The sequence below is a fragment of the Pelodiscus sinensis genome, chromosome 9, assembly GCF_049634645.1.
Source record: "Pelodiscus sinensis isolate JC-2024 chromosome 9, ASM4963464v1, whole genome shotgun sequence".
Classification (NCBI taxonomy): Eukaryota; Metazoa; Chordata; order Testudines; family Trionychidae; genus Pelodiscus; species Pelodiscus sinensis.
In genome coordinates, this window is record NC_134719.1 from 62,502,259 (window position 1) to 62,519,121 (window position 16,863).

Consider the following 16,863-nt stretch of genomic DNA (forward strand, 5'->3'; position numbering starts at 1 on the left):
GATGAAGTTAGTTCTGTTCCCCAGGGCACACATGTCCTGGCCCCACTTCGTTTGCATACATTATCCAAAAGTTGTAATGCAAGTTATCCACAGCTGCCAGCAATAGAGTGCAGGGTAAAACACCTCAGGGGCCAGGCTCACTTGCAAAGGCTGCAGTATTGCTACCACGGGCGTAGCTCCTGCTGAGAAAGGGGATCACCACATGCGAGGATCTGGGTGAAGGGCCAGGGTGGACCCATCTTTGGCAGAGAGGGGCCAGAATTTCCTACTTCAGCAGCTTTGTACCATTGCTGTAGTGCCGCTTCAACAGCAGGATCTTGGGGATGAATTGTCAGTGATCCTGCTGTTTATCTAGTTCAACTAGTACTGCCTGCTAATGCCAACCAAGAACTGGCCAGTGATGCTGGGCTAACACCATGTGGGCACCAAGAGCTTGCCTCTCTCCATGGGAAAAGAAAAAAAAAATCTTTCTACTGAGACCTGGACACAACTCCACCTTTTCTACTCACTTGCTGTTAGCAACTGGCTGCTGAACTAGTGTTCTGTCTGTACAGTCCTAGCAGAGGAACTAGGTGGCCTAGTTTGACCAGCATGTGATAGGTAAGCAGGCTAAGCTCACACCAGGCTGCACAAAAATTCTAGTGTCCTAGACTTCTCCACATCCCAGTATGCATAGTACAAACTCTGTATTATTGCCCTGTACTTGAACATGAAAACAATTCCTTCTGCATTTCAATTAGAAAAAACTCAGTAAGTGGGAAGTTATGAAATTTATTATGCAAAAAACACCTCTTCCCAGCAACCCAACAGTTTACACCTTGGAGACTGTGCAGGAAGCTGTGAAGGGGTATGGAGGCTGGCTACTACTTGGAGACCCACTCAAGGTGCTGCAAGGCTGAGTACAGCGTATTCCCCACCAAGCCGATGAGTGCCGCTGAACCGATGGCCCCTCGGTTTCGCTTCCGGGGATCTGCAGAAAGAAACAAAGCGGCAGGTGCTTTAGCTAGTGCAGCAGCCCCACCCAGCTCCTCTGCACCAGCCCCTGCTCCAAGGAGGGTTCATGTGCCTTTCACAAGGGAGCACTCAGCTTGCTGCAGGAACCTTCAGTCTCAGCTGCCCAGGGGGTTCCATTTTGGAGGGGAAGCCAAAACGCTTTTATGGCGCATGGACAATTAAAACCAAGTGGGTAAGACAGCCGCAGGCAGACAGACCCCTCAGGGACAGAGCAGCACAGCGGGTCGGAGTGCTGAACGCAGGACACCCCACAGAGCTTCACTGTGTTACCGCCAGGGAGAGGCTTGTGACGTTTGTATCCATTTACACACGTGCGCTGTAACCCAATCCCTTTTAGGCCTGGGGGCTCTAGCGCTAGATTACAAATCTGTAGCACTCCACACGGATGAGCCAGCAGTGGGGAGGGGGGGGGGGGACTATGGCCTGCACACCGAATGACCGGACTAACCGTGCTTGGAGAAAGAGAGAGGCAAATGAGCTCTGTTGCTTTCTGAATGGTGCCCTATATATGGAGGTCGAGAGGGCTGCTGTTCCCATCAGGACAAGGGGGGGGGAATCTGTTTTCCCTACTATCTAAGCAAGCAGACAAGCCCCATGTTAGTGAGGCTCTAACTACACAACGAAATAGTCCCGGTTTGGGCCGGAGATCAAGCTTGTCATGGAACAAGGGGAGGAGAAAGCTGCTCAGGACTAAAGGAACTTGCTTCTAAGTCCGAGGGACCGCCACATGTGTGGTGGGAGAAGGGGACAACACACACACACGCAATAGCACACTCGTCCCACTTTGGCCATGGTGCAGTTTGAAGTAGGACACTGCCCCATGGAGACAAACCTGCCTTTGCAAACTCAGAGCCATGAACAAGGGAGTGGAGACCGGAGTTCAGTCCCGGGGCAGAGCAACAGCTACCATGGCAGCAAGGGTAGCCGTAGTTAGCTCACCCTGGCCCCAGGCTATTGCTGCTTATGCACAGGGACAGACAAGAGCAGCCTGCAATGCCACGTCTTTGCTGTCACCCCATTGGCACAAGAAGCCTTATTTGCCCCCCCCCCCGGCACACTGACCTCCCCCTCCCCCCAAAAGAGGCTAGGTGGTCAGCACTGGGTGCCCAGCTCTCCAACGGAGCCCTTTGTCTAGAGACTCACCTCCTGTGTAATAGCCATAGGCATAGAGGACTCTGCCAATGATCCAGGTGATGCCAAACCCAACAGCGACACGCTAGAGAAAAGCGGGAAAGGTTAAGGGTGTCAGCGCTGCGCAAACCTTGCCATGCTCCTTCGGCCACTCTCTGAGGGCTCTGCTTTATAAATATGGGGTGCCAGCATGGTAAGGAGTCAGGTAGAGGAGGGATCTGCATCTCCTGTTAGGCTGTGGAGTCCCCACTCAGCGAGCAGCACCCGAAATCAGTGTCCCAGAGGAGCACACGGTGCCATAAAATATAGCACATAGTGGCACGTTCACTCGGACAGGGAGACATGGATGTCACACTGTGCCCTAAAATGGATCCTGGTGTCAACAATGTATATGGCATATGCCCTCTTGCCCATCCACCACCTAACATCCACAGGGACCTGCCAGGCCTCTAGCCACTAGTATATCGTAACCCTAATTTACCAGACGTTGGTTAACCAAATTCTGTTTTCTTCGTTGTGCTCCAGATCTTTCCCCGACTCAGCATCCTATGCACAGTGCAGAGAGCACTGTCGGGTACAGACGTGACAGCATTAAAGGGACTATGGAGATTAGAAATGGCTAGTCCATACAATGGCAAGGTGTTCTCTGCTCCGGGCTGAGCCCCCAGATTAGTTGGCTTTGCTCAACCCTCTTTTCTGACGCTTGTTTTTTTGCTACTTTCTGGATTGGAGCCCTGTGGTAGAAGTTGCCTCTCGCTCCACACCTGGGTTGCACATAATCTCAGCAAGTATGAACACACAAGACTGGCACTTCCCCATTTGCAGACTTCCACCTCACAGGCTACTTTCTAATCCAGTCCTTTCAAACCTAGCCAGGAACGTGACTCACCGGGTGGGAAATTCCGCCCACGGCTAGAAAGAACAGGAAGGAGGGGTAAACTTCCAATCTGAAAAGAGAAGACAGATTTGCACGGATGACGATACTCCAGGAGGGATGGGGATTTTTGGTAGTTTTAAGTGACCAACAGGCGATCTGTTCTCCCAGACCGTCAGGCATTCATCAAGCAGCCAAACAACTGAGACCATCAAAAGGCAGGGCACAGCGTACCCCACCGGAAACAAAGCGCTTCTGTGCCTTAGGATCCATCCACCTGGGCAAACTGCTGGAGCACAGGAACCTCCTCCGGGAAAGGCCAGTCTGACCGGCAGTGGTCCCCTATGGTGTGCGGCAGGACAAAGGCCTCTCTCGCCTACTAAGCACGCGGCTGCAGCAGAGTCTGACCTTTTTCACTGCCCAGCCCAGACACAACAGCAGCAAACCCTACACTCCAGGCATCCTGTGCTTAATCACGTCGCTCTTCAAGGCAGCCCGCTGGCCCACCCGAGGTACTCACGTGTTCTGGTGCGCACGCTGGATGCAGTTGAAGATATGGCCGTGTTCAGGGTCCGTGCTATACATGGTTGGATACTGTGAAAGAGAACACCGTGTTAGCACACACAGGCAGCCTCCAGCATCCCTCGCCGCTTCCCGCAGAGGCTGTTACTTCCCAGGGGACTCACCCAGGACAGTCTGAATCTCAATTCTGCTTCCTTGGCAAGACCACCCGACTGCCTTGGGGTCCCAGTTGTGCTACCTCAAGAACGAGCGGCAGGCTGCACTCGGAACTCCTGGGCGCCTTGGCTGAGCAGTGCGTGCAGTCTGGGCTAGGACCGGCCAAACTAACTGACCCCAGAAGTTTGCCAATTGCATGACACACATAACCTGCCCCATGGGGGGGAGGGGGGGGGAGAAGGCTGCCAGGGAAGAGGCTTCTGTCCTAATGCCCCATGTGGGGCTAAAGTCCTTGAACCACCATCCTCAGGGTGCTGGAGCAATTTGGTACCCTTACTATGCAGTGAACCAGCCTGTAAATCCGGTATATAATAGAATCCACTTCAAGACAGGGTGCATGGCAGCACCCCCTAGTCCCACCACCCCACAGCAGGCCAGATGCCCCAAGACCCTCCCATCCTCCCCCTCGTCTGGTAGGTGGAGAATGACAGTCTCTAGGGGGCTCTGCAAGCTGCACTTTAACTAAAAGAGCCACAGTTTGGCCATGGGCGAGCTAGAGCGTGAAGTGAATCCTGGCCGCACATCTCAGTGACTGCAAACGCTCCTCAAGGCGACACGAAATGGAGGCTTTGTCCACGGAGCAGCTGCTACTCTGCTAAGACCACTCCCCACTCTGCTCACTAGTGCTTCTAGAAGGGGGCCCACGCCTGCAGCTCTACGTGCCCTCCAGAGGAAAAGCAGCGGCAGCAGCCAGCAGTTGGATGGGCCTTCTCTATGCAATCCCACACGCACTGTGGAGCCAGTCCAAAGGATGGAACGGAAGCTAGAAGCACCCCACGCTCCTGCCCCCACAAATGCGGGTCACTGGCTCATCTGGGGGGCTCCCTAAGGGCTGGGAGCGCATTGCCTCCCCCACACCCCGCAGATCCGAGCGCTCCCTTGGCTGCCGATGCTTTCCTGAAGCAAGCTGGGTTAGAACGGTAGAACTGCATCTGGGAGGGTCTACACGATGCTAAGCCCTCTCTTGCCATCTGCCGGCACTGAATTCACTGCTCAGTGCTTCGACTCAGACTACTCCAAATGGGCACAAAGGGACAGTCCCTTGCCTCCACCCGGGGGATAGCCACGCCACAACACAAAGCTGGCCCACAACTTGACACAGGCTGCCAAGTCGTGTAGGAAGGAACCACCATCAAGTGCAGTCACTGGGGTTTGGGGTTTTTTGGGCCCGACTGATTTTCCACTGGTCTCCAACCCCAAAAAGGTTCCCTGCGCTTGCCATACTCCACAGCCTGCCTGTTATGTTGTGATCTAGGTCCCCTGAACATGCCACTCGTGTGGGGATAGAGCAGCAATGGTACACAAAACCCCAGGAGCGGGATGCTGCAGCAGCCTCGGGCACAATGGCGGGCTCTCTCTTGGGGAGACACCACCCAGCTCCTCCACCCCTTCTCAAGTGTGTACAAATCACGCCCTGGAGGAAGTGTGCAAAGTGCCAAAGCTGCTTCCAGGCACAGTAAGCTCTGCATGCCAAGGCCCTGACTCACAGCGTCAGCTGTTCGTCTTTCCCAGGGTGGATCTGGGGCTGAGTTTGCAAAGGGTCCTCTTGGCTACTGTTCCTCTTATGTGTCTCCTTTGCATTTTACAAGCCCTCCCCCCGCCCTCCCTCTTTTTAAATGTTCCTCTTTAAGATCCTCTCCCTGTCCCCTGCCACAAGTCCAAACTGGGGAAAAACCTACCCTCCTAGCAGCGAAAAGCATAAGCAGATAGGGCAGGGACTATCTGGTTATTTGCTTGTCACAAGGCTCCTAAGTGTCTCTGTTTTAGACACCCTTCAGGAGACCCCACTCACTCCCAAACAGCTGATGTGCACCATGCTAGCGCCTCAGAGCAGAGACCCGCCAGCTCCCCACCCACCCATGCTCATGGAGGCAGATTGCCAGGCTTAGGGTGGGGAACTGGTGTTTGTGCCACAACATTCTAAGTTTGAGAGTTCTGGAAACTGGTTTTGCAGCTAGGTTGGGGAGGGGAGGGAGAAAAGTTCTTGAAGGGAGGGCTGGTCTTACCATGAGGCCAACTGAAGCAGTCACCTCAGGTGCCAGACTGGGGGGGGGGAGGGGGAAGAAGGGAGGGGCGCCATAAGGCCCCAGAGTGTAGAAAATTGTGTCTGCTGCTGCTGCTGCATATGTAGGTAGCAGAGCAGTCCCAGGAGAGGAGTAGAACAGGAAGAAGGCAGAATTGAGACCTTGCAAAGTTTTGGTCCACGCGAGGGGGCATCATTAGAAGGTGCAGTAGTAGGTGGGGAGGGCGGTGGCAGTCTGTGCCTGGGGAAAACATCTAAGCAAAGCCAATCCTGTTCTATCTCCCCCAGCCTGAACTCTCAGCCCACTGCTGCCAGGTCCTGTACCTTGCCTCGCCTAGGGAAAACAGCCAGGGAGCTAAGCAGCAGGCAACTGGACATGGAGATCAAGAAGGGGAAAGCCTTCTCATGCGCCTCTGTAGGCACTGGAAGGAGCCTGCTGTGACTGGGAGAGAGATGCAGAGACCAGGGCTGACTCAGCCGCTCTCTGCCGCGGATTTCACGTTTTGAGCGTAAGAATTCCCATGGGGAGGGTTCTTGCAAGCACCACTAGGAGGCTCACTCAAAGGATAAATGCACGGCTAGCACGGTGGGGAATTGCTGCACAGGTCTGAATTCCTTCACCTCGCTATTTTTGCCCGTTAGGGGCTGGCCTACACTAGAAAATTGTGTCCACCCAACGGCATTACCCGAGGGTTGAAAAAACCACACCCATGAGTGATATAATTAAGCCGATCTAAGTCCCAGCACTGTGGACACAGGATCAATGGAAGAATTCTGTTGAACTCGCTACCACTCCGTGGGGCGGTGGACCCGCGTGGATGGGAGAGCCCCTCCCCTTGGCAGAGGTAATGTGTACACTGCTGCAGTATTTCAAGCGTGGACAACCCCTCAGAGTCAGTGACAACACAACTGCTGCTCTCTTGGCCGACACACCAGAGACCGAACCAAGAACTTCACAGCTCCAAGCAGGGACTCGAGAGCCTGAGCTAAAGAACCAGGCTCTCCAGCCAAGGACTGTAACAGACCCGTCTGAGGGGATACGTACGTAGCACACACGATGCGACACAAGGCTAAGAGCCAAACACTGGAGAAGTGCAGGATTCTCATGACACCCTCTATTTCAAAGTTCCTCATGTACCAGGATCTATCGGAGTCCAGATTCCCATTCACCAAACAGCTCACATAACGAAGGGGCTGACCCACAAAGCCTTGGGTTTCTCCTAATTGCCAGTGTTTCTGCCATACTTAGCTCATGAGATGTCTTGGCCTCTTTCCCTCAGGATAGCCAGGGCGTTCCCTTTGCTTCAAGTTCAGGACCCCCACTCACCTCCACCTTGTATTTCTTGCGTGCCTTCGCCACGTTCACAGCAAGGTGTGAGATCATGATGAAGCCGGCAACGCCAGTCAGGACCACATAGCCGTATTCCTTGGAGAGAACCACCATCTTGACACTGTTGAGAGAGAGGAGTATTCGGTTCCAATGTCAGGGCAGGACTGAGAACCACAGGGCTATTAACCCCCCATTGGTATGAGAAATGGGGATTTACTGAACACAGCCCAGCATCCGTCCAGCCTGGGGCTGACTGAGGGAAGTGACAAATGATGGAGCTTTCACCTCTAGACCGCTTGCTGAACACAGCTAAATACTATGTGAAACAAGTCAGGGTCCTTCTGTCCAGTTCATACTAGGCAAGTGTCCACAGCATAACCATCTCCATCACAACCGCGATGCCTCTCTGGCACTCTCGGTACAGCGGCCATGGATGGATTGGACCCTGGAAACCCAGTGACCCACAAGTGGTCCGTTTGTCGAGATGAGGAGCCGTTGGCCAGTGCATACAAGGAGATGACGGGCAAAGGCTTGCACCCATCTGTGACTGTGGTCTGCCGTACATTTCAATTGTACCAGCAGAATCTTTTCACTGCAATAGTTCCACTAGTCAAAGCCCTAGCGTGGATTCCTAACAGTGGTATAAAGGTGCCATACTGGTATTGTTTCTTCTCTTCCTATACAGGAATAGCTATACCGATACAACTCCACCCATACAGGGCTGCTTGTTCTGATATAATTGGGAGCAGCACAATTTTTAGGGTAGATAAAACCGGTGTTGGAGCAGCTGCCTGTGGAAGGGTCTACCTGACAGATTTTCAACAGTACTAAATTCACTTGATTGTTCTGAGTAAGTCTTACTAGGAAATATGTAAATTCTACTGTTGCAATTGTCCCAAATTCTAGATTAGGGCCCTTAGCTTCCTCCCACTGAAGTCACTGCCAAGACACTGTTGATTTAAATGGGAGGGTGTTGTACCAGAAGGCAGCAGATACTGGTGACCTGAGTGGGGAGATGTTACAGGAGCCGTAACCTACACATACAGCGCCACAGCAGTCCAGACTGCCTGCCAGAAGGCCTTTCCTCCCACAGCTTCTGAGGCCAAGTGGTCACTCGCTTTCTGCCCCCCCCCCCATGTAAATGTGTAACCACTAAAAATCCAGTGTTACACATTTACACACATACAGGTTAGTTAACATCCCTCATTGACACTAACCCCTCTGCAGCTGCACTGGTGGGATATAGCTTTTGTAAGGCTCCCCCTAGACCATGCTTCTGAGTCTTTCCATTGACTTTGTACAGCCAAACGCAGTGTCAGACATTTAAGAACAGAGACGATTCAAAACTTGGAGCGGGTGCAGAGAAGCGTTACAAAAACGAGTCTAGGTCTGAAGAGCACTGAGAGAGACTGAAGGAGTGCCTATCCATTACACTTATCAAAGAGAAAGTTAACAAGTAACTTGATCCTGTGCAGAGGCTTACAGCCCCTGAAGAAATCTGTTCCCAGAGGGCTCTTGAGCAGGCCAAGCAGCAGCAAATTCCAATGACTGGAAGTTAAATGTAAATTCAAATTGGAAATTAGATGCAACATTTGAAACAGTGAAGTGATCATCAAGGGATTAACTTGGATACTTGCAGTATTGTGGATTGGAGCCAGGCTCCACCCCTCTTTTACTTCCTGTTTGCATGTAGCTGAGGGTAACAAGCACTACAGGAAATACTGTAAATAAAGTGTGTTCCCTGTGCACTAAGCAGTTCCTATACAGAAGAGGGTAATTAATCAGTGGTACAACTTACCAAAATCTCACCACTCTGAATTAGGGCTGTCAATTAATCACAATTAACTCTCACAATTAAATGAAAAAAATCGTGATTAATTGCAGCACAGTTAAACAACAGAATACCAACTACAATGTAATAAATATTGTGGGTGCTTTTCTACATTTTCAAATATAAAGATTTCAGTTACAACACAGAAAACGAAGTGCACACGTGCACTGTATAGGATTATTTTTAATACAAATATGTGCACTGTAAAAATGACAACAGACATTTTTATTTCACCTCATACAAACACTGTAGCTCAATTGCTGGATTATGAAAGTGCAATTTACAAGCAGCGATTTTAGTTACATAACTGCAATCAAACAAAACAATGCAAAACTTTAGAGCAGCGGTTCTCAAACTGGAGCAAAACCCCCATTTTTGTTTTAAAAATGTCAGGGACCTCCTGCCCCGCCCTTCTGTGGCCCCACCCTCCTGCCCTGTTGCTTGTTCTCCCACCCTTCACTCATTGTCCTCAGGCTGGGGCAAAGCGTTGGGAGGGGGTGAGGCTCTAAGTGGGGCCAGGGATGAGAGGTTTGGGGTACTGGAGGGCATTGGGGTGAGAGTACAGGCTATGGGATGGAGATGAGGCCTCCGGGTTGGTATGCTGAGGAGGGATGGGTGCAGGCTCTTTAAGAGTCTGGGCTGGGGATGACAGGTTTGGGATGAAGGGGGTTGGGATGTGGGAGGGAGGGGTTGAATGCGGGAGGGCATCCTGGGGCTGGGGGTGTAGGGCCCCAGTGTTGCTTACTGCCGCTCCTAGAAGCAGCTGCCAGGTCCCTAGTTGCTGCCTGCTGCCCTTGCACTCACAGACGCTGCCCTTGCCACTTCCATTGGTCGCCGTACCCAGCCAATGTGAGCTTTAAACTGGCACTCGGGCTAGATCAGCGCACGGAGCTGCTCTGGCTGCTCATGTGCCTAGACAGGCTGCCACAGGGACTGGGAGGCTGCTTCCAGGAGCCACATGGAACCAGTACAGGTTAGGCAGCCTGTCTTAGCCCTGGGCCTCAGGCCCCAGGAGACACTCTGAGGAAGGGGGAGGAGTTGAGGGAAGGGTTGATCAGTGGGACCCATGGACCCCCTGGACTTCCCTTGCGGACCCCAAGGCATCCACAGAGCCCAGTTTGAGAAATGCTGTTTTGGCATGTATAAGTCCACTCGGACCTATTTCTTGTTCAGCCAATCAGTAAGACAAACAAGTTTGTTTACATTTACAGGAGACAATGCTTCCCACTTTTTACTTACAATGTCACCTGAAAGCAAGGTATTCCCTATATGCATAAACCTCTTTGTTTCTTGGCAACAATTCCAGAGGACATGATTCCACGCTGAAGATGCTCATTAAAAAGATAACGTGTTAGTAAAATTTGTGTGTGAACTCCTTAGGGGAGATTTGTATGTTGCCTACTCTGTTTTACCAACATTTTGTCATAAATGTCATGTTAGAGCAGTCTCAGATAATAACCCAGCACATGTTTGTTTTAAGAACACTTTCACAGCAGATTTGACAAAAAGCAAATGATTTTTTTAAAATCACACAAACAAAGCACAATTAATTTTTAAATCACTTGACAGCCCTAACTGAATTTTTAGGCGAAGACCAAATGTCCAAAAACACCTAGATCTATGGTGTCCAACCAGTTCTGAAGTAGCCACTATATGCACAGCTATAGCGAACTAGCCACACTCAACCAGCCAAATAGTCACATGCAGCTAGTGGCTGGCGTGTTGGACGCCATGGATCTAGATAAATCCACAAGTTATTGGTCTCAATCCTGTTCTCTTATGTGGTAGGAAAGAATAATTCACTGTAGGAACGACTAAATGAAATTCTAGGACCTGTGTTATGCAGAACGGCAGGCTACATGATCATTGAAAAAGCGATGAGAAGTCCTGTGGCACCTTATAGACTAACCGATTTATTGGAGCATAAGCTTTCATGGGCAAAGACCCACTTCATTAGCTGCATCTGACAAAGTGGGTCTTTGCCCATGAAAGCTTATGCTCTAATAAACTGGTTAGTCTATAAGGTGTCACAGGACTCCTCGTCGCTTTTGCAGATTCAGACTATCAAGGCTACCTCTCTGATACTTGATGATCATTGAAGTGGCTCTGTAATTTTGCAATATCAAAGACACAAAGTTAGTTTTATTTCATAACAAATACCAAAACACGTATGAAGAAGAGGAGATCAAAGCTGTGAATCATAATTAAAGAGTATCATCAAATGAAAAAGAGTAAGGAAAGGAAAACGTGCTTCCATACTTCAAAGACAGTTGAAGAAAAATCAGAAAGTTACATGTGAGTATCACTGTGAATATGTTAAATGCATGTTAACCAGATAAACAGTCAAAAGAAATAAGCAAGAAGGAATAAGAAAGTGTTGTAAGGAAGAGCCTGGAGACAACATCTGAGGACAAGTGTGGGAATACTGATAGCAACACAGAGATCCTTTCACCTGATAGAAGGAGTCTCATGTCTGCCTCACAATGGCATAAATCCATAGGTTACAAGAGTGTCTCAGTGATCTTGGCACTGTAACACTGCTATAGATGTTGCTAGCCTGGCTTTTCATCCTGACTCAGCATTGCTGGAACAATCCTGCTAACTGAGCCAGGGGCTGAAGGAAACTTTGCTACGTTACAGCCTCTGTGCACAGTCAATCGTCAGTCTAGCAGTAACATAATCACAGTTACAGTGCACTGAGCCAACTGACAACAAATTTTACAACCACTGGATAGCAGGAACAACCATGTTCAATTGTAGCAAAGGCTAACACAATGGTAGGTTATATTAAAGTCAGTATTATAATAGATACTAAATGCTTGTACAAATCTACACGGAGGTCACACTAGAATACAGTAAAACAGGCAAAGGAGTTCAACAGGACTCAGGTCTTATTTTTTTATGACCTGCACATACACTGTGTATTTTAGCAACCTTTGAACGCAACCCCACACCCTCTGCTAACAAACCAAATGATATGGTTCACCAGGCTGCAGTCATTCCCCCTGAGTTGCACATACTTAGGGGCTTATCTATAAAAAGCATTTCTTCCCTAGTAACGTGCAGCATGGATTTAAAATGTAGCAACTATTCCAGAATAAGACTGTGGGGCGTTATCCCAGAACAGGGATAGTGGAATAGTTATTCTAGAATAGCCCCAGCCAGTCAATTTTCCCAAGTAGTCGAGATCTTAAGAGACTTGAGACAACTTGAGCTCAAAAGATTGAAGAGGATGCAGATCACTACATATTCCAACGCTCAAAAGCCTGCAGTGGCTCAGTAGGCAACAAATGACTAAAGAAACACAATCAACACTGTAATTAGTGATAACGTGTAATAGTCAACTGGACTGTAAATGCTTTGAGACAGAGCCTGAGGCTACGTCTATATTTGCACTTTTGTAGTGGTGCTTAATTCCTCTCCCCATGAATGACAAAGATTTGCAGAAAGCAGATTGGGGGTAGAAGTATTTTGTCAATGCTCTATGATGTAGGTATACCCTGAAGTTAGTCCCCACATGTCTCAGCAAAGTGCACTGCTATTGGTGCTCCTCAACCAGTTACGTATTTTGTCTCTCTAGGACAGTGGTCTCCAACATTTTTTACACACAAGATCACTTTTGGAATTTAAGTGCAATCTAAGATCTACCTCAAATCCAAATATCCTTGCCCCCCTCCTTTGTGCTTCTTGCCCTGTCTTTCTCTGAGGCCCTGCCCCTGCTCACTCCATCCTCCCTCACTTTTACCAGGCTGGGGCAGAGGGTTGGGGTGCAGGATCTGGTCTTGGATTAAGGGATTTGGAGTGTGAGAAGGGCTCTGAGCGGGGCTTGGGGCAGGCTGTTGGGGTGCTGGAGAGGGTTCTAGGTGCAGGCTCTGGAAAGGTGTTTGGATGCAGAGGGGCTCAGGACTAGGGGAGCAGGAAGGGGTTCATGACTTGGGGAGGGGTTCAGGATGTGGACTCCAGGTGGGCACTGCTTACCTCAGGTGGCTCCTGGGTAGTGGTGCAATGGTGCTTAGGCAGGCTCACCCCTGTCCTGGCCCTGGCCCTGGCCCACTCCCAAAAGCAGCCAGCAAATTCCACCCCAAGTCCTGTTGTGTCCCCTCTCTGATCTGTAGAGATAGGATACAGGGTGGGAGAGGGGGCACCTTGACATCAGTGCTCCTCTTCCTCCCCCCCCCCCCGTCCTGCACAGGAAGCAGGAGATTCCTGGAGGAACAGCTCCAAGGCAAAGGGCCAGAGATGCACAGCAGTGTGAGGAGGAGCAGCTGAAGTGCTGGCACTAGATAGCCACGTGGCCAAACCAGTCAGGATCACCTGTCAGAGGCTCCAAGATCTACCAGTCGATCCCAATCTACTGCTTGGTGACCACAGCTCTAGGACCAGCTCAGTAAAAATCTCACAGCATTTGACAAACATTAACAAAGTCCCATTAAACACTTCCTAAGCTAGGAGGTAAGGTTATTCAAGAGCATTTCCTTTTAACACCATCACTACAGACCAAGGAGATAACTAGTTCAGGCAACAAGTTTCCAGAGCAAACTCACTGCACATAAATTACCATCTACACGTCATATAATCCTCATAGGCTGGCAGTTTCACAGCAGTCTCTAGTGTCCAACACATGGTAGCCATCTACCATTCCTGATTCACACTCACATGCACAACCTTCATTTCTGATTGTGGCATTTCCCTGCCAGATAAAAAACATTAAAAATGTCGGGACTGAGGGACATTGGAGAGTCAGTTGTCCAGGCTGGAAAACTTGCTACCAGGACAACTAGTAAAACAGTGTAATCACAAGACCTGAGAGTGAAAGTGGAGTAATTGTAATAGGAAATCAAGACTGTTCAGAAGCCACTGGTTGGTTGGTCTTTGTTAAGTCCTGTTTAACTCGGACTAACATTTCGAATGAAGGAAGCCTTTGTAACAGCCAGCATCTCTACAGATTCATGTAAGTATTAGTGCACAATCCTGGAGCTAAGCTCTCCAGCAAAACTGTGGCAGATCAGACTTGACAGTCCCGATATTTCTATGGTGACACATATTGGACATCAGTTTTGGTCACCATTTTAGGTATGTCTATACTGTACTACAAAAAAAAAAAAATCATACATACATAAAACTGAATACAGCAGCATCTCTCAGAGCCTAGGTCAACAGATTCACACAAGAGGGCTAAAACTAGCTATGTGATGAGGAGGGGAGGCTCCGAGAGCTCCGTCTTCCAGGCTTCAGACTCCAGTCCAAATGAGAATGTCTACACCACAACTTTTAGCCATGCAGTGTGAGCCCAAGTCAGCTGACCCAGGCTCCAAGAGGGCTGTCTGGGTTTTTTTTGTTATGTAGACATAGCCTGAAGTTGAAGCCAGGTCACACAGGGTATTCCTGCAGAGGCTGACACAACAGGGTCTAGTCACTATAGTGACAGATCCAGGAATTAGACGCACGCCCACCAGGCTGGAGTGTTCGCTGTGTTTGGAGTCTCAGGAGGGACACGCGTGTGTGGCACCTTGAGAGCGCTGCGCTAAGGTCACAGGAACAGGAAGCGGCAGGAACTCGCAGTGCCCGCAACTAAATCCAGACCTCGGGGGTTGCAGCCGCAGAGACGCTGGGCTCAGCCACCGCGCGGGCCTTTGGCCCCAGGCTGCGCCCGCCTCAAGGGGCTCGGACCGGAGCGGGCCGGTCCGGGCTTTGGCGGCCAGCTCGGCGCAGGGGCCAAGCCCTCGGCGGCTCTGCAGCGAGCAACGAGCGGAGCCGGCGGGATTGGCCCCCCCCGCGGGACACAACGGGAACCGGGCCCGGCCAAGCGGAACCTCCCCGGGAGCCGGGCTGGGGAACCGGGGCCCCGCCCGCCGCGCTCACCTGCCTGCGCCGCGCGGACACCAGCCGGGGACCGGGAACCCTGAGCCGGGCAGGGACCGTCTGAGCCAGCGCCGCGTCCGCCCCGGGCCCCGCCCCCTGGCCCGGATCGCCCCGCCCCCTGGCGCTGCCCCGCCCCCCTCAGCGCGTCACCGCGTCACCCGCAACGCCCCTCTGAGGGGAGACACGCCCCGCCCCCAGTCACCGCGTCACCCGCAACGCCCCTCTGAGGGGAGACACGCCCCGCCCCCAGTCACCGCGTCACCCCCAACGCCCCTCTGAGGGGAGACACGCCCCGCCCCCAGTCACCGCGTCACCCGCAACGCCCCTCTGAGGGGAGACACGCCCCGCCCCCAGTCACCGCGTCACCCCCAACGCCCCTCTGAGGGGAGACACCCCCCGCCCCCAGTCACCGCGTCACCCCCAACGCCCCTCTGAGGGGAGACACGTCCCGCCCCCAGTCACCGCGTCACCCCCAACGCCCCTCTGAGGGGAGACACGCCCCGCCCCCAGTCACCGCGTCACCCCCAACACTCCTCTGAGGGGAGACACCCCCGCCCCCAGTCACCGCGTCACCCCCAACGCCCCTCTGAGGGGAGACACGTCCCGCCCCCAGTCACCGCGTCACCCCCAACGCCCCTCTGAGGGGAGACACCCCCCCACCCCCAGTCACCGTGTCACCCGCAACGCCCCTCTGAGGGGAGACACCCCCGCCCCCAGTCACCGCGTCACCCCCAACGCCCCTCTGAGGGGAGACACCCCCCCACCCCCAGTCACCGCGTCACCCCCAACGCCCCTCTGAGGGGAGACACCCCCCGCCCCCAGTCACCGCGTCACCCCCAACGCCCCTCTGAGGGGAGACACCCCCCGCCCCCAGTCACCGCGTCACCCCCAGCGCCCCTCTGAGGGGAGACACCCCCCGCCCCCAGTCACCGTGTCACCCGCAACGCCCCTCTGAGGGGAGACACCCCCCCGCACTCCCCATTCACTGTGTCACCCCCAGTCACCGCGACCCCCGCAACACCCCTCTGACAGGGATCACCCACTCCCCAGCACCCTCTCTGACCTAGGGGGACATACCCTGCACCTATATGAGGCCCCCTGTAATCGCTATGACAGCCGTGGCCCACAAAATCCTTGATAATCACCGACTGCCTCCAAACACCCTCAAGTCACTGAGACTCTTCTGTCCTTCATTGTCCTTTTTATTCACCAGTACACCCAGCTGGTCCCATTTCCTCCCTGGGAAATCTCCCCGCCCCAACCCTATGCAATCACCAGAGCGCTACCCAAGTTCTGAGACACCCACCTATAACATCCCTCAGACACCACTCACAAAATCCCCCCTTAATCTCCATCGCAGAGGGCATGGGGGCGGGGGGGGGAGGGCTGCCCAAACACAAAATAACTCACTCAGCCATTCATGGCCACTGAGGCAATTTCACAGAGGGCACCATATCCATCCTCAAGACATCTCATATGCACATGGCTTCCTATGGATAGGACAGATCTTCCTGGGGGAGGGGTGCTGAGTAAAACAGAACCAGATGCCCCCGAGTCATAACTTGAGGCATGGGGACCTTAGACCATTGGGTCCTTAACTTGACGAGGGAGCCTGCAGATCAACGGATTCATCGTTTCTGGTGAGTATGAGCGACTCAAAGAAGCCATTCCTGCTAGACCAGGACTTGGTGAGGTAGGGTACTAAGTGCTGATCTGAGCTATGGAGTAGTAATTGTAGCTGGGAAATCAGAGCTCAAATGCTGAAAAGCAGGTATGCAGTGATGGAACAACCATTTACAGCGTTTTAATGGGTTGGGGATTTCCTGCTTTGAGCCATTACATATTCCTGGGCTGAAAGCCACAAAAAGCTATGTCCAGATGTCACACGGCAGATTTCTTCAGTTACATTCCTGGGTTTCTGCCACCATTCTGACCTAAAAGGTCAATATGTGCAATCTTCCCCCTCACAGAGGTGACCATAAGTCTAAGTTGGCTTCCTCTGCCTGCCTTGAGGACTTCCGAAATGCCACAGTCTGATTACATCACCCTCCCCAGGGAGA

The 16,863-nt window shown here is 52.0% G+C and overlaps 1 protein-coding gene across 3 annotated transcripts; it reads right to left on the reverse strand.

Moving 5' to 3' along the window:
• Positions 1-755: 755 nt before the first annotated feature.
• MGST3 (microsomal glutathione S-transferase 3) lies at positions 756-14,959 on the reverse strand. Of its 3 annotated transcripts, XM_075936959.1 has the most exons (7): positions 14,804-14,902; positions 12,920-13,050; positions 7,108-7,231; positions 3,540-3,613; positions 3,035-3,092; positions 2,158-2,230; positions 756-970 (listed from the first exon to the last, which is right to left on the reverse strand). In XM_075936959.1, exons 3-7 carry the CDS (start codon positions 7,222-7,224, stop codon positions 864-866), a joined length of 429 nt encoding a protein of 142 aa, XP_075793074.1. In that variant the 5' UTR covers positions 7,225-7,231; positions 12,920-13,050; positions 14,804-14,902; the 3' UTR covers positions 756-863. The 3 variants fall into 3 exon arrangements, with proteins under 3 accessions (XP_075793074.1, XP_075793072.1, XP_075793073.1); XM_075936957.1 differs by lacking the exon at positions 12,920-13,050 and having other exon boundaries at positions 14,804-14,959; XM_075936958.1 differs by lacking the exon at positions 12,920-13,050 and having other exon boundaries at positions 14,808-14,950.
• Between the last annotated feature and the right edge of the window lie 1,904 nt (positions 14,960-16,863).

Bases quoted from the DNA above. Each gene is read 5' to 3' on its own strand.
- MGST3 (XM_075936957.1), bottom strand. From the start codon at position 7,224: ATGGTGGTTCTCTCCAAGGAATACGGCTATGTGGTCCTGACTGGCGTT. The intron at 3,093-3,539 runs GTGAGTACCTCG...TTCTCTTTTCAG, and splicing joins CAGCGTGCGCACCAGAACAC to ATTGGAAGTTTACCCCTCCT. The intron at 971-2,157 runs GTGAGTCTCTAG...TTCTTTCTGCAG, and splicing joins CTATGGCTATTACACAGGAG to ATCCCCGGAAGCGAAACCGA.